General features: G+C 40.5%; 1 protein-coding gene across 11 annotated transcripts in view; it reads left to right on the top strand.

The window, feature by feature from the left end:
- The window catches only part of LOC120920819 (ryanodine receptor 3), a 692572-nt gene that overhangs the window by 371136 nt on the left and 298865 nt on the right, over positions 1–22571 (top strand). For all 11 annotated transcript variants that reach the window (XM_040333156.1, XM_040333154.1, XM_040333152.1 and 8 more), the window contains 3 exons: positions 659–779; positions 4105–4274; positions 9128–9348. In XM_040333156.1, the coding sequence (XP_040189090.1) occupies positions 659–779; positions 4105–4274; positions 9128–9348 (512 nt within the window). The remainder of the gene's footprint in view (positions 1–658; positions 780–4104; positions 4275–9127; positions 9349–22571) is intronic.

Genomic DNA, 22571 nt, shown 5'->3' with positions numbered 1-22571 from the left:
TACGAACGCTCGTTTTACCAGAACGAGCGCTCCTGTCTCATACTTGATTCTGAGCATGCGCGTTTTTTTTCCCCTCGGAAAAGCATACACGAGCGGTTTTCGCAACAAGAAAAAGAGCTACGGGAAAAACAACGAGAAAAAATAGAGCAGGTTCTAATTTTTTTGCGTACAGTTTTCTCGTCGAGAAAACTGCTATGAAGCATACATGCGACCGGTTTTCACGACCAATCAAAAAAATGGCAGTTTTCTCGTCATGAAAAAGGGTCGTGTGTATGCGGCATCAAAGTTTCACACTGAATTACTGCACAGGTGTAGACAAAATACACAAAGCACCCCAAGATTCCAGTAAGTATACACAATATATATGTATTTAGACAATATTTGCTTATTACAGAGTTCAGCTGCAATTTTATAACTAGTTCTCTATAATTAACTGAACTGCAAACCTCCTTTTCCTATATAGCGAAATTCTAATGTATTTAAATATGAAGAAAGTACATAACAAGCCAACGTATGTAGCGTGTAGGGACTAAACATTTACAGTAAATCATGCTGCAATTACTGCTTTACTTAATGGATTCTTAATTACAAGTGTTGTAAACAATGAAAGTACCTGTGTGAATGTATGTTAAGTGCTGGATTACTGTTGTGCCCATAGTTGATCCAAGCTGGTAAAGGTGAAGCCATTCGAATACGCGCCATTCTGCGATCACTCGTACCTACGGAAGATCTTGTTGGGATTATTAGTATCCCTCTAAAGCTGCCTGCTTTTAACAAAGGTAAAACACCTAAACAATACTGTCTTTGTGATTTTATCTGCAAGAGGAAAGTACATTATTTTGTCAGTTGCTAATTTCAGTCCATATAAGCTTCTTCTAGTTTTTATTTACTGCATGTATTCCTATTTATCATTTAGTAGCATTACTGCCATTTGATTGTTTTTTCTTTTTTAATTGAAGGCAGTATATCATTTTTACAATACTTGTTTGGGTACTTAGTGAGGCACTTAAAGCTTCTTATTGTAATATATAACCTTCTTATTGATTTTTACACTTTCTAATTGTGTGTTACTGTTTCTATTATATCTGGGAATTTCAGTTAGGCTATTTGTAACAGTAAATGAACAATTGTGTGCAAAAAACTGTAAAGCCTCCGACAAGGCAAGGCAAGGCAAGATTCTCCATTCCCGTCGAGGAAAAAGAAGACATGCTCTCTTTTTGGCTCGACAGGATCCTCGACAGTTTCCTCGTCGAAAAATGTACACATGACCGGTTTCCTCGGCAAAAAAAAAATCCCAGCAAGTTTCTTGCTGTTTTTTGCCGAGAAACTGGTCATGTGTACGAGGCCTGACCTGCTCAGAATTTTACCTTCGGCCTCTGCATTACACAATAAATAAAAAATGATGTTACTAATTGGTTGTTGTGAACAACTTTGCACATGCATTGCTATTTGGACATTGTATTACAATATGTGACACAAATGGGCATAGTTTAAACTCAAATTTAGATGTCAGCTTACCTATGTTAAAGAGCAGTTTTATGTAAGTGAAACCAATCAGTGAACTGCTATCCAGCGAACATTGCAATTTTCCCAGTATGTTACTACGGCCATGACAGGTTTGGCTGGGAAAACTGCCCGTGTGTATGGTCCATTGCAGTTTTCCCGACAGGAAAACCACCGGGAATCCCCGCGGGAAAAATGAGAATGTTTTCTTTTTTCCTGCCGGGATTCCCGGTGGTCTTTTTCCTGGCAGTTTTCCTATTGGAAACACTGCAGTGGAGCATACACACAGCCGGGATTCCTGGCCAAAGCTCTCGTCGCAGTTTTCCTGGACTTTTGATACCGCCGGGAAAATCGATCGTGTGTACGGGGCATAAGTCTCATATACATGATCGGACTTTCATCTGACTTTTCTGTCCATTTTCGTCCGAATGGGCGTTGGCCGTGAACTTGTTCTGCATACACACGGCAGAACATTTTCAGCCAACTTTCACCAAATCACATGGTTTTTCAGCTCTTTACCGCCACACTTTGGGCAACTTCTGCTATTGTTGGCTGATGTTTAGCATTGGTTTTGAGCATGCGTGTTTGTAAATTGGACTTTAGTCCGATGGACTTGTGTACACACGATCGGATTATTCTTCATCGGACATTTGTCAAAGTTTGAGAGCATTCACAGCGAACATGTGTCCAATGAAAAACCGAAAACAATTGTCCGATGGAGCATGCACATGGTCGGATTGTCCGATCAAACATGTCCGTCGGACCGTTGTTGTCAAAAAGTCAGATTGTGTGTATGGGCCTTTAGTGACAATAATTTGATACATTAAACATTCTGGATGGATGTGAAAGACTGGAAGCAACCTGCAGTTAGCCATTTTTGGTATTATCTCTCAGGTAAGCAAATGGGTATCCTAGATTACAAGATAACTGGCAAAAAGGAGTAGGATGGACTGGTAGAATGCACTGATGCTTAAAGCTGAATTCCAGGTATAGCAAGTTTTACATAGTACATTAGTCCAGCTTGGACTAATGTTAGCATGTATGTGCCATACATGTGGGATCCCCTTTGAAGCTGGAAGCTTCTGGGTCCTGTGCAGAATGGCTGTACTGCTTACCATTGAACACATGAGGTCGTTTTGTCAGCATGGGCACATTCAGACATTGCTTTCCATTTTCTCAATGAATTAAAAGTGTTCTCTGATTGGATGAAGTGAATATTGTGATGTCACTGTCCTCTCCACCTCGTTCAATCAGAGAACGTTTTGCTTTCATTGAGAAAATGCTAAGTGTTCCCTGAATGATGCCTGTGCTGAGCAAGCAAACCTTTTGTGTTCACAATGCAGCAGGGCAGCCGCTCGGCACAGGGCCCAGGAGCTAGAGGATATCACTACCTACTACAATGAGGTGTACTTCTAATTACTTTCTCTTTATAGACTATATGCCAGAGCTGTACAGTATTTCTGCAGGAACACAGAACAGCAGTTTAGACACATCAAACACCTTGTATGCTAACCTTGGCTAGCCTATTGGAGTAATGCATACAGTATATCAGCCCTGTCAACCACATCATGGTGGAGCTCAAGTGTAGAACATGTTGAGTTTTGTTATGAGTTTTATGGGTATGACAGTGCTAACTGAGCAGTCCACCAGACCTCACACTAACCTGCTTTTTTATGTCAGATGCTTCAGGTCTTCTGGTAGATCCAATAGTGACAGTTCACACTTGATCTGCAGCATATATTGACACCCTGAGTCTCCCTATTTGTTATACAGTTTATACAGTACATATGCATACATTCTGTAAGGGGGGCATACTCTACTGGTATTGGCCACAGTAAACTATACATGGGGCAGGGACATCTGAGAACAGTCCCAGAAGGTTTGCCCTGCATGGATATTTAGCAATGCAGCAAAGAAACAGAACTTTCAATACAAGAGGACTTTGTACTGCAAGTTGATGACATGAAATTAATAAAACATCTGTTCATCAGAACCACTAACTAAACTCAGGCCAGGCCCTGACTAATAAGATGCGTCCTCTTGAAGCAGGCAGCAAATGTAAATTTTCTAATGTTTTGTCTGCAGTCAGCATTTTCACACAGCATTAGGCTCCCGCAGCAGAGAGGGCCATAAGCATTAGTCAACTTACATATAAATAAGCCTGTGAACAACTTAAGCTCTGTACACAAGATCGGATATCTGATGGAAAAAAATCCGATGGATATCCGATGAAACTGACTTTCATCAGTCTTGCATACACACTATCAGACAAAATTCCGACCGTGCCAAAACGCGGTGACGTAAAACACTACGACGAGGCTCTAATAGGCTTCAAAATAGGGTGGGCTCAGGGCGCAGAGAATGCGAACCGAGCCCACCCGTGTGTGTTACAATAGCAAATGAATATTCACTATTGTAGCACTCATCCTTCTCCCAGCCAATCAGGAAGTGGGTCACCCGATTGACTGGAAGGACAGGCGATCTAGGTTACATGCACACAGTCCACAATCCTACCAGCCAATACCTCACAGTATTCATAGCACTAATAGTGGTTTAATTGTCTTTTATAGAACTGTAATATGAGTTATATGTTCCCTTCAGATGGCACAGTGTTTGAACCGGACATGGCTGCCAGTTTTTGCCCTGATCACAAGGCCCCCATGGTGCTTTTCCTGGACCGTGTCTATGGCATCAAGGACCAAAGCTTCCTTCTCCATCTGCTAGAGGTGGCATTTTTACCTGACCTAAGAGCATCGGCATCACTTGATACAGTAAGCAATTGGAATTACTCGTAGTAAGTCTAAGGTACACCACTAACGGAACTCCATTCTAAGCATCTCAACTGCTGCATTTTGTCTCAAAGGAAGAACTTACTTTATTATAACAATTATCTGCTGCTGTCAATCTAAAACAGAGAAAGCAGAGGGCACCAAAAAAATATTTTTGTTAATTAATTGGAAACTATTGTCGTGATACAAAAATTTGGCGACGTTAATAAACCTTAAAGAATAATTCCAGAAATTTGCATGTTATACATGGTTACATTGGTCCAGCTTGGACAAATGTAACCATGTATATGACATACCTGACCGATGCTGCTGAAAGCTAGAAAATCACTGTAGTAAATACTGCTACTTCAGTGATCTCCTTCTAGCTTCTGAGTCCAGCACCTGACGGCTGCTCTCCCACATTGTAAATACAGAAGTTCTGCAACTCAGCACAGGCGCCATTAAGAGAATGCTTTGCATTTTCTTAAAGAATGCAAAGCATTCTAGAATTTGATGAGGTGGGGAGAAATGTCATGCTTTCTCCCTTGTCTAATCAGAGAATGCTTTGCATTCATTCAGACAATGCATTCTCTGAATGGTGCCTGTGCTGAGCGGTTGACGTGTATTCACAATGCATCCAGCCGGCTGCTCAGCACGGGACTTGGAACTAAGTGAAGATTACATGAGTAGCAGTGCCTAATTCAGTGGTTTACAGCTTCAGGGGCATTGGCCAGGTTTGTCATATACATCACGGGTGGCTGGTCCATTAAGGGTGCACGTGCGCCGCCCCCCCATCCATGCATTCGGCCCCTTTGCAGGATGCCGGATGCATGAATTGCAATGGGGGGAGGGAAGCACCTGATTAGAGGCTCTAATAGGCTTCAAAATAGGGTGGGCTCAGGGTGCAGAGAATGCGAACCGAGCCCACCCGTGTGTGTTACAATTCGCTATTGTAGCACTCATTCTTCTCCCGGACAATCAGGAAGTGGGTCATCCGATTGACTGGAAGAACAGGCGATCCTATTGGAGGGAAGGAGCCGCACAGCGGAAGCCACCCTGATGGAGGAGAGGACACTGGAGCTGCTACCCTCCACCTGCCACCTAGATGTGGTAAGTGCCAGACCGACCAGCAGACAGCGATCGGGGGGGGGGGGGGGGGCAGATGGTATGTTTGCCCCCCCCCCCCCAAAAAAACAAAAAAAAACACCAGTCGCCACTGATATTCATAGTTGCTTTGGTCCAGGCTGGACCAGTGTATCTATGTATAACATGCCAATGCTTGGAATTATTATTTAAGCATATTTCCAAACAGAAAATATAGTATTCAAAGTTTCTTTCATCCATTCATTCAATCAATCAATCATTGGGCAGTAATGTAGCTTGAGAGTAGCAATAGATTTCACATAGTGATTTTCCACAATGAATCTTTCCATGAAATCAAACATGGAAAGTGAATCTGCATTTGATAACAATTATTACATAATGATGCATGCCATCTCTTGTCAGTCTTTCCATTTTCCAGTATGTGAAATGTTTAATCATCATTTATCTCTTGCGAATCTGCCAATTATTGACCATGTTTGTTTCTCTTTATTATATTATTTATCTAAAAGTATTACTTGGTTTGGTTTCTGTCCTGCAATGCAACCAGATTCATGTGCATGTACAGCATGGGGAAAACTGCACCTGTTGTGTATTGTTGCCCATACCAGTGAGCATTTATTCACAGAAATATATATGTTACAATTTACTATGGCACTTATCAACTAATACAGAATAAAAACGGTGAAGTCCTGTAGGAGCAGCTTTTATTCAACAGGCACTTCGGTCCCATCACCCTGTTTATGTAGGAAATTTAGGATGTAGTTAGGCCTCATGCACACAGGCTTATGAAAATAAGCAGCATTTTTCTGCCAGAATTTGGCAGAAAAACATCTCTAATGTTATAATATGTATGCACAATTATGTGTGTATTTACATGCATTTTTGCATGTATGGCGTTTGCACGTAAATGAATTCTACTGGCCAGAATATTCATTTATTCTGGCCATTGGAATACATTTACACACATACACATGCAAAAATACATGCATTTTTGATGCTCAAAAGCTCCAATCGGAAAATGCCTTTGGAGCTTTTTTTTTCTGCCTCTTCTTCAAATGCACCTGTAAATGCCTATGGGGGTTATTTACGAATGTCAAATCCACTTTGCACTACAAGTGCACTGCAAGTGCACTTGAAAGTGCACTTGGAAGTGAAGTTGCTTTAAATATGAGGGGTATATCTGAAATGAGGGGAAGCTCTGCTGATTTTATCATACAATCATTTGCAAGCTAAAATGCTGTTTTTTATTTTCCTTGCATGTCCTCCTCAGATCTACAGCGACTGCACTCCCAAAGCCTCGTACACACGACTGAGGAACTCGACGGGCGAAACACATCATTTGCCTCGACAAGGCAAGTTTCTCCATTCCCGTCGAGGAAATAGAGAACTTGCTCTCGTTTTGGCTCGTCGAGTTTCTCGACAGATTCCTCAACGAAAATGTACACACGACCGGTTTCCTCTGCAAAAAAATATCTACCAGCAAGTTTCTTGCTGGTTTTTGCCGAGAAACTCGGTCGTGTTCTACGAGGCTTAAGTGTACTTTCAAGTGCACTGGCAGTGCACTTGTAGTGCAAAGTGGATTTGCCTTTAGTAAATAACCCCCTATGTGTACATGACCACATAGGCTAACATAGAGGTGCTTCTAAAGGCATAAAAAAAAAAAAAAATGGCGAACACCTCTATAAACTGCATTTTTTAAGCTCCATGTGCATGGGGCGTAAATGTTGTACTTGTTTTCTTTTTGCAAGTGTTTACTCCTTAATAATCTAAGCATCTAAGTAAGTGTATTAAGTAGTAGTAAGTGAATGCGAGCACCTAATGTTGTGATTGTTGCAGCAGTATCAGGCAGCCGTTGGTTTCTTGGTGCACATCTGTGAAAAGGAAAGGTCATTATATCTGATTATCATCCAAAACAGAACTGGAAAAATTGAGGTGTTAAAAGTTAATTCAAATATATACCACTGCACAAAAGTTTTAAGCAGGTGTGAAAAAATGCTGTATATTAAGAAAGCTTGCAGAAATAGAAGTGTTAATAGTTTATTTTTATCATTTACCAAAATGGAAAGCAAATGAACAGAAAAGAAATCCAAATCAATATTTGGTGTAACCACCCTTTGCCATCAAAACAGCATCAACTTTTCTCAGTACAGTTGCACAGTTTTTGAAGGAACTCTGCGGGTAGATTGCTCCATCATCTTGGAGAACTAACTACAGATCTTCTGTGGATGTAGGCTGCCTCAAATCTTCTATCTCTTCATATAATCCCAAACAGACTTTATGATGTTGAGATTTTGGCTTTGTGGGGTCAAAGCATCGCTTTACACTGCAGATAGTTTTTAATGACATTGATTGTATGTTTGGGGTCGTTGTCCTGCTGCAGAATACATGTGGGGCCAATCACACACCACCCTGATGGTATGGCATGATAGATAAGTATCTGCCTGTGTTTCTCAGCATTGAAGACACCATTGATCCTGACCAAATCTCCAACTCCATTTGCAGAAAAGCAGCCCCAAACTTGCAAGGAACCTCCACTGTGCTTCACTGTTGCCTGAAGACAGTCATTATTAATCTGCTCTCAAGCCCTTTGGTGAAGAAACTGCCTTCTGCTACAGCCATATATATTAGATTTTGATTCATCGGTCCAGAACACCTTTTGCCATTTTTCTGCACCACAGTTCCCACGCTCTAATGCATAGTTGAGTTGCATAGCCTTGTTTTCACATCGGAGGTATGGCTTTTAAGCCACAATTCTTCCACAAAGACCACATCTGGCCAAACTTCTCTGGACAGTAGATGGGTGTTCCTGGGTCACACTAATTTCTGCCAGTTCTGTGCTGATGGCACTGCTGGACATCTTCCGATTGTTGAAGGGAAGTAAGCAAGTCAGAAGTATGTCTTCTGCTGCATTAAGTTTCCTTGACTGACCACTGCATCTATGGTTCTCAGTGTTGCCCATTTCTTGATGCTTTTTCAAAAGAGCTTGAACAGCACATCTTGAAACCCCAGTCTGCTTTGAAATCTTTGCTGGGATAAATCATACTGATGCAGTATAACTACCTTTTATGTCTTGTTGCTGTTCTAAGTCTTGCAATGGTGTATGACCTGTGACATGAAACTGTCTTCCACAACCTCACCTTAGTAGCAGAGTTTGGCTTTTTCTCACCCAGTTTAAGCCTATATTTGGTTAATCATACACCTGTCTTTAACCCTATAAAAGCATGACGTTGTTAAGTGTACAAAGTACACAAATGTAAGAATTTATGCTGGTTTGAAGCCAAAGGGTAGTCACACAAAATATCAATTTGATTTAGATTTTTCTTCTGTCCACTCACTTTGCATCTTGTAAAGTGATAAAAATAAACAATTAAAATATATATTTTTTTAAAGCATACTTACTTTACAGCATTTATTCACACCCGCCTTAAACTTTTGCACAATATGGTATGTTTAGTTATTGGTCTATAAGTCATGTTTTTTTACTTGACCAGTCTATTTATAATTTTGCCCTTAAATCGTTTAACTCTTGTTTCACCAAATCAGTGTTAAAGTTTTATTGGTTGAACATTTGCATGTTGGTCTCTGCTCACTATTTTGTCCTATTTCATGCATGAAACACTAAGTATCCGTTTGTCCTGTCTATGTTTATAAATATACATTCATTTTTATTGAGGTTAATATTTTTTAATTGCATGTTCTGCCATGATTATTGGGCAAATACATACACTCACTCTAGTTACCTCTCTCTACAGGCTTCCCTGAGTGTCACTGAGATGGCTCTTGCTTTGAACCGATATATCTGCTCTGCGGTACTCCCATTGCTTACTCGCTGTGCTCCCCTCTTTTCCGGCACAGAGCACTATGCAGCACTAATAGATTCCACCCTGCATACTATATACAGACTGTCCAAGGGGCGCTCTCTAACCAAAGCTCAGAGAGACACAATTGAAGAGTGTCTGCTGTCAATATGCCAGTAAGATATTTTTCCTTGCCACAAATGAGGAATACAATTAGTTGCTCTGTGATCATGTTCTAGGGCATCTATGTTGAAATGTCTTGGGAAGGGCCCTCAAGTGCCAAAGTGACTGTTTACTTGGACTACCAACTGTCAGCTAGCCCTTGTTTTGAAATCCACAAAATATAGCTTTTCTACTAAAAACAAGTTTATTAAATGATATGTCTGATAATTTGATAGCACCTAACACAAACCCACAGTATGAGCTTAGCCATCTGCATTAACAATGTACAGTTTTACACTAGAGAGAAAAGACATTTATACCTATTTATACTGTAGAATGTATTTATCTTGGTAACGGCTTTATTCATTTTATTAATAGATGATGATTGTATTGGTATGTGGTCATAAACTGGATTTAGTATTTATCTAAGTAACCAAATTTAGTACCCAATGCAGTCCCACTGCACCTAGTGTGTAAATAGGAGAATCAAGCCGTGGTTGCAGGAAAGAAAATCACTCCATCTGTGGCCAGCTTGAGTGTGTATGTGTGTGGGGAGGGGCATTTGGATAGAAACAAAAAACAATCTGTCACTGCAGTCTTTTTTTTTTTTTTGTTGTTACAAGTGTGTGCCTGTTTAGTGGTTAGTATCCCAGCTTTGCATGGATTCTGGTTATCTGCACACTACAGATTGACAGTCAATAAATTCAAGCACAGTTTATAGATTTAGCAGCAGTGGTCACATACAAAATACCAATATAATTACCATCCTTCCTGCATATAAAGAAAAGCACATCAACCATATTCACACAGATTACTGGTCTTACTGTACACATTTTTGCAAATCTCAGAGCTCACATAGATTACCAGAGTTCAGTGGTCACTAGTAAGTAATGCAGAATTCAGTGGTTAGTACTAATGCAGAGTTCAGTGGTCACTAGTGAGTAATGCAGAATTCAGTGGTTAGTACTAATGCAGAGTTCAGTGGTCAGTAGTAAATAACGCAAAGTTTAGTGGTCAGTAGTAAGTAATGAAGAGCTCAGTGGTCAGTAGTAAGTATTGCAGGTTTCAATGTTCAGTAGTAAGTAACACAGAAGGGTTGATTTACTGAAACTGGAGAGTGCAAAATCTGGTGCAGCTGTGCATGGTAGCCAATCAGCTCCTAACCTCAGCTTTGACAATAAAACCTGGAAACTGATTGGTTTCTATGCAAAGCTGCACCAGATTTTGCACTCCAGTTTAAACCAACACCAGAGTTTAGTGGTTAATAGTAAGTAGCATGGAGTTAAGTGGTCAGTAGCGAGGAACACAGAGTTCAATGGTCAGTAGTAAGAAACACAGATTTTGATAGTTAGCAGTAATGTAGAGTTCAGTGGTCAGTAGTAAGTATTGAAGAGTTCTGTGGTCAGTTGGAAGTAATGCAGAGTTCAGGTATCAATAGAGAGGAAGTTAAAAGGTCAAAAGTAAGTGACACACTATTTAAGTGGTCAATAATAATTAATGCAGAGTTCAGTGGTCAGTTGTGAGAAACACAGAGTACAGTGGTCAGTAGTGGGGAATGAAAAGTCAATAGGCACACTGTTCCTTTCTTGTACAAAGAAGCTATTTTATCTCCATCTAATTTAACTCAAGCATCACTTCTTGAACCATGTTAGGAGAGGTGGAAAGCTGTTACTAATGCCGTTTGTCAACTAATGTAATATACCCCATAATAAAAGATGTATCAGTACAAAATAAATGAGATCAAAGGATTCATAGAGTATTACCTATAGCAGCAATTACTGTACAACTGCAGTGTCATCTATGTGCTACTAGGATACCTATCTTACAGCTTAGAGAAGCGCATGTTGCAAGATGGACTGTATTTTCATTCTGAAGTGGTGTAGCGTAGGGGGCAGCGGGTGAGGTTCCCCCGGGCTGGCTCCACCATAAGGCAGCCCAGGCAGCTGCCTTGGGGGGCAGCATGGGGGTCCGTAATACCCAAATCCCCAGCCACTTTCTGGGGATATGGATTCTTAAAATACCTTTCCCCCCAGCAGGCCAATCTTTTTGGGTGCATCGTGAAAGTTTTTGTTTACCTGCTGCTTAGCTGCTGTCACAGAGAAAGCAGGGAAAATGTATTCAAGCATGCAGAGGAGGGTGGAGCGGTGGGTGAATCCTGATCCCGAGTGTGTGCAGACAGTGAGTGCCATGCTGTGTGGGAGGGGGGTCAGGCTGTGGGGTGCTGGTGAGAGAGGAGGTCAGGGTGGAGGAGGCTCCCCAGTGGTTGCCACAGCTGCCACCTCCACCAGAGGTCCTATTGGAGATATTTTCCTGCCTGCACAGGACACAGCTAACCCTCCTGTCCCTGGTGCTGCAGGACCGGTGAGATGTGAAAGGTGTGTGTGATTGGGGAGGGAGGTATCTGGGGGGTGTGATCAGAGTGGAGGAATTTGGTGGGGTATTTGGAGGTGTGTTCAGAGTGGAGGGATCTGGTGGGGGATATGGGGGTGTGATCAGAGTGGAGGGATCGGGTGGGCATCTGGGGGTGTGATCAGAGTGGAGAAATTTGGGGGTGGGGGGTATCTGGGTGTGTGATCAGAGTGGAGGAATCTGGGGGGGTGGTGGTATCTGCGGGTGCAAATTACTTGCCTTGCCCCAGGCGCTGGCAACCCACACTACACCACTGCACTTGTGCATAATGAAAGCAAAACAACACCATGTGATGTTTCACACATAAACCACACATGATCAAAGGAAAGCAAGATTGACAGATTCAGGCAGCCTGCTGGCATGAGGAGCAGCCCATCATCAGACTCTTGGTCTAGAAAAGGACTGACTGATGAGTGGAAGCTGTTCACAGCAGAAGTTAGGCCCTGTACACACGGTCGGTTTGGTCCGATGAGAATGAACCGACCGTGTGTATAGGCCATCGGTCTGTTTTCCTTCAGTCCAAAATTTTAAAACATGCTTCAAAACCGAACCGATGGACCGATGCCCCATCACACCAAACCGATGGTTAGTACAGAAAAGCATCGGTTCAAAACCCGCGCATGCTCAGAATCAAGTCGACACATGCTTGGAAGCATTGAACTTCGTTTTATTCAGCACGTCGTGTGTTTTACGTCACCACGTTCTGACCCGATCGGATTTTGAAATGATGGTGTGTACACACATCAGGCCGTACGGCCACTTCAGAGGTGAACCGATGAAAACGGTCCGTCGGACCATTCTCATCGGTTTTGTTCGACCGTGTGTACGGGGCCTTAGGTGGGTCTATGGTGGTTGCTAAAGTTTGTACATTAACTAATGGTGAAATTTAATTGTGTAGGAAAATTATAGTAGTATATGTCAGCACAGGAGGAGACTGACTGTAGATGGGAAAAAGATAAGGCAAGCCTTTCCTGTTGTATAACCAGTGCTACTTTCACTTAATAAAACACAAAATATGTACCTATTAAGAATGCTCCAGTGTTTAAGGATCCAGCTAATAAATGTTTGGAAGTTCTTTCTAAATCCTTGCGTTTGCTGGCAGGCCTTACATAGCACATTGCCATAGATATGATGTTCATCTTAGTGAAATGGACTTGGTTTATGGCAAAGGATCCAGCTGCAGTCCTTTCTGATCCTTTAGTAGCAGAGTGCTTAGAGCTCTTGCTTTCCTACATTATTGTGTTGATAGATTTTTTGGTATTATCTTATCTCCCAAAAGAGTCATCTGTCTGTGAATATAAGGAGATTTCTGGCTGGTTGGTCTGCAGAACAGCAATGTAAAACATCTTGCTGTGCCTTGCTTTTGATGGTAAACATCTCTTTGGTGCTTTTCTGGACAACTTCATAAATTACATCACTGGTGGTAGGAATACTCATTTACCCCAGATGAAGAAGCCTAAGTCTTCTCTTGCCTCGCTTTTCACAAATTTCATAATCCACAGCCATACCTAGAGGAAGGGCCCAGAACAGTCACAAGCCTTGGATCTCTTAATCCTTCAAGCCAGCAGGCAAGTCCTCTTTATCATGCAGGAATGTCTGGACATCTGTTGGCCTTTGCAGACATTTAGACAGAGAGCATCTCAGATGACAGGATACGAGAGGTGGTTTTAACTGTTCCTTTGCCCTGGTTCCTGATGTCCAACTTACCTGTGCATTTGCTCAGGCTAAGAGACCTCCATGCCACTCTTGATTTATTGGTTTTTACTGCAGCTTTTTTACTGTTTCAAAAACAAAAGCATCTGAAGGCCTTGTATGTCTTGATTTAAAGACAGTCCAAAAGTTCTGCATGAAATCCACCAAGTGCATCATAGCCCTCCTTCACCAAGGAGACTTTCAAGTCTCTCAGGATCTCAAGGATCTCCACAGATCACAGACTTGCATGCTGCCATCTTTCCAGCACATCAACACTATCTCCATTTTTCTATGGGCCTTCAAAACTATTAGTTTGTAGCCCTACCATTTGGTCTGTTGTATGCATTCTGAGTGTTCACCACCAGGATTCTGGTGCTGGTGCTAGCTATACTGCACTCTCAGAGTATTTGAATTTTGGGATACCTACATAACTCCCTTTTGAGGAATCAGATCACATACCAACCAACAATGTGATGCAAAGAGTCCATATGTTAAACAAGTTGTTAAAAACTTCAGAAGTTTGATTGGAGTTTGATTGGAATTTCCTGGACCTTACTAGATACAACCCTGGGCCAAAGATTTTTTCTAACACTCCTCTCCCAGACTTGGACTCTACAGTTCAGGACACATACAGCTCTGCGATTCTGCGACTCTGAGAGTTTTGGGCTTGATGGTTGACTTCTTAAAGGCAGTTCTATTCGCTCAGTTTCACTCCAGAGCACTCCATTACAGCTTTGTGGGACAAATTACTCTGATCTATAGACAACCTGACTTGTATGATGATACAGATTAAAGTGCCACTACGCAGATAGTCTACCTATAAACAGGGGGCTGGCTAGCATTATATATGTGTTTTCACTCACATCCAAAATTAAATAATTACAATAAAAATTGTGTGCAGTGCTCACCACCGATGTGCATAAATACCCCAAAGACAATTTTTATATCTGTCAATGTTGTGAATCTTCAATTTGCATATCCATATACCGTACCAATCCTCAAAGAATCTTAAAGACAACAATCTATGAATCATCAGATTTTATTGTCCTTCATTTTCCATTCATAAAATTTCACCATCTATCAACAATTCCAATGTGAAACGGTCAGTGAAACCATCAATCTTCCAGTTAAGAACTGTATGAAGCAAAACTATCCAACCACTCCTATCACCTTCACACTGTGCACGTGTGATCTGTTCACTGGAAATGTAAACCTTCAGATTAAAGAACATCACAGTGTTCAAATCCAATAAGAACATTGGATGGAAAAGCTAAAGCACAAACTGGTCAACTAAACTTTCTTGAAGAAAGAGATTGCTGCTCACCAAGCCTCTGGATCTTTGCAAATGCTCCCACCCTACTGCGAACAAACAGGTGCTGGCTCTGCACAAATCTGTATAGCTTAGTAAGCATCTAACGATTTGAAACGCGTTAGCCTTTGTCCCTGTTATCCTCATTTGATGTGACTGTATTGCATTGGATTTTATTTTATTTCCACAATAAAGACGCCTTTCAACGGAGTGCGGCAGTCCAGGATGTTTTATCCTTCTCTAAACTTTCTTCTTGTTTCATATCTTTCCTTTGCACTTGGATTGAATATAATAATTATTATGTATTCCCTATTCTGGAACAAATGGAGTCGATATCATTAATGATCAGTCTCCCTGGTGTTTTTTCTTTTTTATGACCATTTGGTAAATAATATACCACATGGACCCCACAATTCGAAGGAACTAAATATTCAGCTTCTTTTTTTATTCAATATATTTTTCTTTATCCCATGTTCAACCAGTTTATTTAAATATTTTTTATATTCCTAACTAAAATACTATTTGTTCTCTCATCATTTAATATTCGATCCATTTTGACTACATAATCTTCCTTTTTCAAAACTACAATCCTGCTCTGATAATACAATCTCACCTCTCTAATTTATGGATTGCTTCCTTTGCCTCTTCTTGAGCTTTAATCTATCTATATCATCTACAATAAATTCTTAAATATCACAATATATTTAATATCTGGAGTAATGGGGTAAAACACTGATTTATCCCTAAATTACTATGCATTACTCTCCCCTCTCTCAATAAGAGGGCTAGCCAAAAAATACTTCATTAAGCCAAGAGTCTCTATATGTTTTTGGATACCAATATACTATACATCTGAAACTTACTAAGATTCCTAATGGGGCATTCTTCCACCCCTTTTCCAATTCCTCTTTATCCAATTCAACACCAAAAGATTATACATGTCTTTGTCTAGTATAGTCTTTTTCTTCTTACATTTCTTTTCAACTCTCCTGTCTCTTCTCCTCCTCCTCCTCTCTCCTAACATTCTCCTCTCCTTGGACTCATTAATTGTAAATAAATACGGTTTCCTCTCCTCATATTAATTTCTCCCCCTCAGAGGAGAAAACCTATTATATAGAGGGACACTAGAATCTCTATGTTCAAATTTTTTCCCTCCTTTCCTAGGAGTAAAATCCCTATACCAACTTTTTCCTCTGTTTTGCTGTTTCCTGAAAACTTGATGTTCATTGCTCCTAGGTGTCCAGAGCCTATCCCTTGGTGTATTATTCTGGTGTGTTCTAGACATGTACCTTCCAAAATTACTGCCATTATCCCCTTGGATAAGGCGCCATTGTACAGTATATGTTTCTCCAATGAGGGTGAGTTTTCTACGTATATTGTCTTTCTGGTGTAGTATTATATGAGGGGATCTCTTTCTCCCCCAACCTACCTTTTATTTGTTTACCTACTACTTCTACTTCATCTACTTAATCTAAAAAGTTTTATACATCATTAGATGCAGCCTCAGATTTCAATGTTTCTTTAATGGGGTCAGTAACCTGTTTTAGCTCTATAATCTAGAATTCAATTGATCTACGTAAGTTTAATTTGTTTCCTTTCCATTAGAAACCATAAAGCCTCCTTCTCTTTGATGTTAAATAATAACTTCATTCTTCCAGGGATGTCTGCCACCACAGACAAGATTTTCTCTGGCTTGGTGGATAAGGGTTTCAGCTTTGGAGTCTGGGAAATCCTTCCTCCCACTCTTGGGCAATCATCACAATGGATACCAGCCTGAAAGGCTAGGAAGAACTCTTATGCTGTGTACACACGATCATTTTTCGGCATGTAAAAAACAAAGTTTTTTAAAAATGTCATTTAAAATGATCGTGTGTGGACTTCACATAATTTTTCGGCTTCTCAAAAACGCCAAAAAAAAAATCTAACATGCTGCATTTTTTAACAACGTTTTAAACAATGTCGTTATTCGGGTTGTAAAAATTATCGTGTGTGGGCTAAAACGACGTTAAAAACCCATGCATGCTCAGAAGCAAGTTATGAGGCTGGATTGCTCGTTCTGGTAAAACTACCATCACGCTGTAACAGACAGAAAAGCGTGAATCGTCTTTTACTAACACAAAATCGGCTAAAGCAGCCCAAAGGGTGGCATAATCCGAATGGAACTTCTCGTTTATAATGCCGTTGTATGTGTTGTACGTCACCGCGCTTTGCTAGAGCATTTTTTTTAACGATCGTGTGTGGGCAATTTAATGATGAAGTTGGAAAAAAAATTGTTTTAGATACAGTGTCAGTGCAAGGGACTTTGTCAGAGGTGTGCGGGCTTCCAATCAGCATTATAGAGCTTAGAGCAATTTGACTCCCTGTAACACTGGATTCTCTATGTAAAGGGTAACATTCAGTAGGACAATGTCACAGCAGTGCATTAAAATCTGCAAAGGCGGGGTGTATAGTAAATCAGACATGTAGTCACAATACATCCCATATAATCCATAATCAAAGTAAAAAAAAATGGGACTAACAAGGTATGACCCCTCAGCAAGTGAATCTCTCTAAACATACTTATAAAATAACATTTTCATTTGTATACAGATGATTAAAAAGCCATATCAAAGGCTAAACGAAACAATAAATGATGATATAGATGTATTTTACACCCAAATTCCACAATCCCAAATCAGGAGAAATCACAATCAAGTGCACGATATGACCCATTGCTTCAGTCCGTACTGGTTGATTGGTTCCCACTCTACTAAGTGGGGGGGACCCCCCCCCCCCCCGATTTTCCTGAAGCCATACCTGACATGCGCACGCTGTCGCAAAATATGGAACACAAGTCTTTGTAGCTATATTGGATGTATGTTCTAATCACCGACCTCCTGAAGCTTTTTAAGCAAAACATGTTAAGATAAGGTTGTCATCTTCATCAAGATACCAGCACAATTGGAAGTGTGACTCATGTACTGACATCTGTATCATTTGTCTATCGGTTCTTGATGTTGCCTCACACAGTATTTAGGTGTAAAATATAGATCTACATCATCATTTATTCTTTTGCTTAGCCTTTGAAATTGCTTTTTTTAACCATGTGTATACAAATAAAGATTGTAGTTTATACTTTATGTTTAGAGTGATTAACTTGCTGAGGGGTCATTCCTCGAAAGTCCGTTTTTTGTTTCTTTACTTTTATTACAGCAGTGGAATAAGTCAACCATCAGGGAACATTTACATTTAAGTATGGCTATGGCAAGAAAGGTTGAAAAGGATTCTGGTCTGGGCAGAACTCCATGTTTTAACCTTGTCTGCTATTAACATACCAGGTGTGGGAATTTGGCAGACATGCTATCTCAAATGGCAGCTACTTCGAAAGAATGATCCCTGCACCCGGAAGTGTTCCAGGATCTTTGTTCCAGATGGGGAATGTCAAATGTGGACCTTCTGGCCTCAAAAAAACACACTGGACAGGTTAATTTCCAGGTGCAGAGAGCCTCTGGTTGAAGCAGTGGATGCTATAGTGGCTCCATGGGATCAGTACAGCCTATGTATTTTCTACTCAGAAACTCCTTCCTTGTTTACTGTGCAGCATCCAGATCAAGAAATTCCCATTATAATCAACTGGCCCATGTAAATGCAGTACTCTGACCTGATTAAATGTCTGATAGACAGTCCATGGGTCATTCAAGATTGTCTGCATCTCCTGTCTCAGAAAACAGTTTACCACCCTTATTCACAGTTGTTGGTTTTATTGGCATGGCTGTTTAAGCCCAAGTCTTAAGTGACAACCCGGACATTGTTCTTTTATCCCTGTGTCCAGTTCTAGAAAACAAGAAGGAGACTTCCCTTCAATGCCCTAAATGTAGTTCACGCTGTATGACTTTACCTCTCAGTCATTGCCACAGTTAGAAAGACTGACTATCTTTGTGTCATAGTTGATGGTCCCCGTAAATGGGAACTGGCTTCTCATTCCACCATTTCTTGTTCAGGCTTATGGCCTTAATGGTGTTGCAATCCATCTTTTTCTTTTCACGGCACAATCTACTAGGTCTGTGAGTGCTTCCTGGGCTTTTTGGAATCAGGAAACTGTTTCTCAGCAAGGTCTTTCAGGCAACTCTTTGAGCCACAGGCTGCTCCAGTTCTGTTGTTTTTTTTCTATGTGGGCCTGTTAGAGTTTTGTTGCAGTTGCCCCACTCCCCAGTTGGACTGCTTTTGGAAGTCTCGATGGTATCATAAAAACAGTGTCTTGTGTCCCTTAATGTATAATACATTTTACCTATTGTAAAATCTATCCCCACTCCTCTGTGTTGTGATCCGCTACTGCTGATTCTCTACAAAACTAAAACATATTGGAAGTGGGAGGAGCTAGACCTGGCTGGCAAATGTTTTTTGTTTGGCAGTGTCCAAATCCTTCTGTAGGTGGCAGTATAACCCAGTTGTATCAGAAAAACCCAGAGCTGAACCCAGGACCTCTGATGTGTCTGGCAGTAGCTCTTGTTACTGAGCCACCTGAAATGCTGGAAATCTTCCTGCCTGATCCATTGGACAACTTTACTTTCTAGCTTGGTTCTGGTGAACCTTGAACTCCTTGCTCTTCCCATGAACTTCCAATTTAAGCCAAGCCTTTGCACTTCCTGTGTGCCAGATTGTTGTGCACTTTTTCAGCCAATATCATGCTCCTTGTGCTCTTACTGTTGTTCGTATCTTCATTACCACTCATTACCAACCTTTGGCTTGTTCCTCGTCTACGCTTCTGCTTGATCCCAACCTGCAACCACTTGTTACCGAACACTTGTTAACAACCTTTGGCTTATTTTCCAATTATGCATCTGCTTGATTAGCTGCTACATCTGCTACCGCACCCTGGCTTGCTCACCTTCTGGTGGGGCAATCCTGAGGAAAGCAACCTGGTACTAGCACACAGCAAAACTCATCTCCACCATCAGGAGCTCTGGTGAAGACTGGCTAGTGCTTAGACCTTGCACCTCAGGTGAGCCCACATCATCCACCAGGGGGACCTGCTCGTGAATTTATCTTGCTGGTTTCTGTGTAAACATTTCCACTGCTATAGCTACTGGCTTTAAAGCCTGACCCCTGACTTTACCAATAACAGAGTCACGTGTCCCTTAATGAACTCCAAGAAACAGATTTTGTCAGCCTGTGTACAGCTTGGGGACATTTCCCCTCATTTGTTGGGTAATCATCTGGACAGAAGGTAAACTGAAAATATCTCAGAAGGGACCAAAGATAGCTATTAAAGTTGGCACAGGTTGTATCACTTCTCTACTCTGGCTGTAGTTACACATTGGGCTTGTTTAGCTACCATAGTAGAAGTTGTTAATTTAACAAAGTGAATAGTAATTAAGCTAAGAAATAAGGTAAAACTGTGTTCAGTTGAATTAACCAGCCATGGGCAAGGGGAAATATATAAAACAAATGCACATGATTGGATGACTGAAATGAGCAAATGTTTACCTCTAAAAGTAAACTTCTTTAGTAATGTAACTGCACTGTTTGGAAATAGAGACAGGCAGTGGCCAATATCTTTAATTGTGTAGTTACCCTACAGGCACCAATGTGAGCCCCTAGAAAAGATTAACTCATGTAGGGCGGCATGTGGTTGCCATCATCCCTTTGTTGATGAAAACTGAAAAAACCTCAAAGGGTGTGGGATTTTTAAGGCAACGATTATTGAACTCAATGTTTATAAAAAAATATAAATTTATTACAAGTTATAAATACAATAGAAAGCTGGAAAAAAAAACAATTCGCAAATTAACAATGAAATATGTACAAAGATTAAATTGAAAAATATATCATGATACTGTCTGTCCTATAATGCTCGTCATCAAGGAGCTGATGGCAAACAAGACGGATAATCCATCTTGTTTGCCATCAGCTCCTTGGTGACGAGCATTATAGGACAGACAGTATTATGATATATTTTTCAATTTAATCTTTGTACATATTTCATTGTTAATTTGTGATTGTTTTCATCTTTCTATTGTATTTATAACTTGTAATAAATTGTATATATTTTTATAAATATTGAGTTCAATAATTGTTCCCTTAAAAATCCCACATCCTTTGAGTTTGCCTGAAAGCATAAGAAAAAACATATATAGTACCTCACAAAAGTGAGCACACCACTAACATTTTTGTAAATATTTTATTATATCTTTTCACTGAGGAAAAGACACTTTGCTACATTGTCAAGCAGTGAGTGTACAGCTTGTATACCAGTGTAAATTTGCTGTCCCCTCAAAATAACTCAATACACAGCCATTAATGTCTAAATCACTGGCAACAAAAGTGAGTACACCCCTAGGTCATGTGACTCAGGCCCCATACACACCATAGAATCTATCCACAGATAAATCCCATCAAATGGGTTTCTGCGGATAGATCCTATGGTGTGTACACTCCGTCGGATATTTATCCGCAGATAAATCTCCCCTGGGATGGATTTCCAGCAGATGGATATTTGCTGACAATGCGATGGTGTGTACACGCCATCGCATAGAAATCTTCTGAAATCCTCGAGAGGATTTATCCGCGGATACGGTCCGCTGGACCGTATCTGCGGATAAATCCTCTCGTGTGTATGGGGCCTCAGTGTTACAAGGTCTCAGGTGTGAATGGGGAGCAGATGTGCTAAATTTGGTGTTATTACTCTCACTCTCTCATACTGGTCACTGTAAGTTCAACATGGCACCTCATGGTCTGCATGGCTGTTGTTCCAGAAGGAAGCCTCTTCTAAAGATGATGCACAAGAAAGCCTGCAAACAGTTTGCTGAAGAAAAGCAGACTAAGGACATGAAATTATATAACATGACATCTACCTCACATTGTGAGTCACTAATCACATTACCTATCACTCACCACTCATTTATAAAAGAGTGACTCACTTTGGAGGATTACCCTTCAGATGATGGTAGTGTTTATCACCTTTCTGTTGCACACTCACCTGGAATCAGTATCACTCTTCAGGTGATGGGCAGCGCCACCCACCCCTATATTTATATAATCTTTTTCAAACACTCCGGTTGGAGTCTATTAGGGGAGGCAGCAGCCCAGCCTACACCTAAGTGTGGAATATAACAATTTATAAGACTAATGACATGGATTACTGGAACCATGTCCCGTGGTCTGATGCGACCAAGATGAACCTATTGGGTTCAGATGGTGTCAAGCATGTGTGATGGCAACCAGGTGAGGAGTACAAAGAAAAGTGGGTCTTGCCTACAGTCGAGCATGGTGGTGGGAGTGTCATGGTCAGGGGCTTCATGGGTGCAGCTAACACTGGGGAGCTATTTACACTGTTATACAAGCTGTACACTCACTACTTTGTAGTAAAGTGTCAATATAAAGAGATAAAATATATAATAAAACATTTTTTTTTTAAATGTGAGGGGTGTACTCACCTTTGTGAGTTGCTGTATATCCTGACTATATGTTTCTGATAATAATTTGTATTCAGGTATACAATAGTAGTAGAACATTCACATCTTTAAACCTAAACAAAATCCCTTAAGATTCTTGTGTATATTGTAACATATTAGTACTGTTGTTGTAATGCATGCCAGCAAATATGAGTATTCACAGATGTGTTTCTTGTTTAAAAAGTCATTTTTTTCTTGAAAGGTAAATATCAAGAGGAAGCATACCTAAATATTACTTATTTAGATATACTTAAATAATGAAGGGCAAGGACTATTTGCAAATTTTGTATTCATATTCTTTGGAAATTACATAAATTATGTAAATTAGCTTACATTGTTTAGCATTTCCCTCTGCTAGTCCCAAGTTTCTTGTTTGTAAATGATTAAAAGCCAC

Source organism: Rana temporaria, chromosome 13 (assembly GCF_905171775.1).
Source record: "Rana temporaria chromosome 13, aRanTem1.1, whole genome shotgun sequence".
NCBI classification, from domain to species: Eukaryota; Metazoa; Chordata; class Amphibia; order Anura; family Ranidae; genus Rana; species Rana temporaria.
The sequence above is the reverse complement of the archived record's forward strand: the minus strand, read 5'-3'. Positions and strand labels throughout refer to the sequence as shown.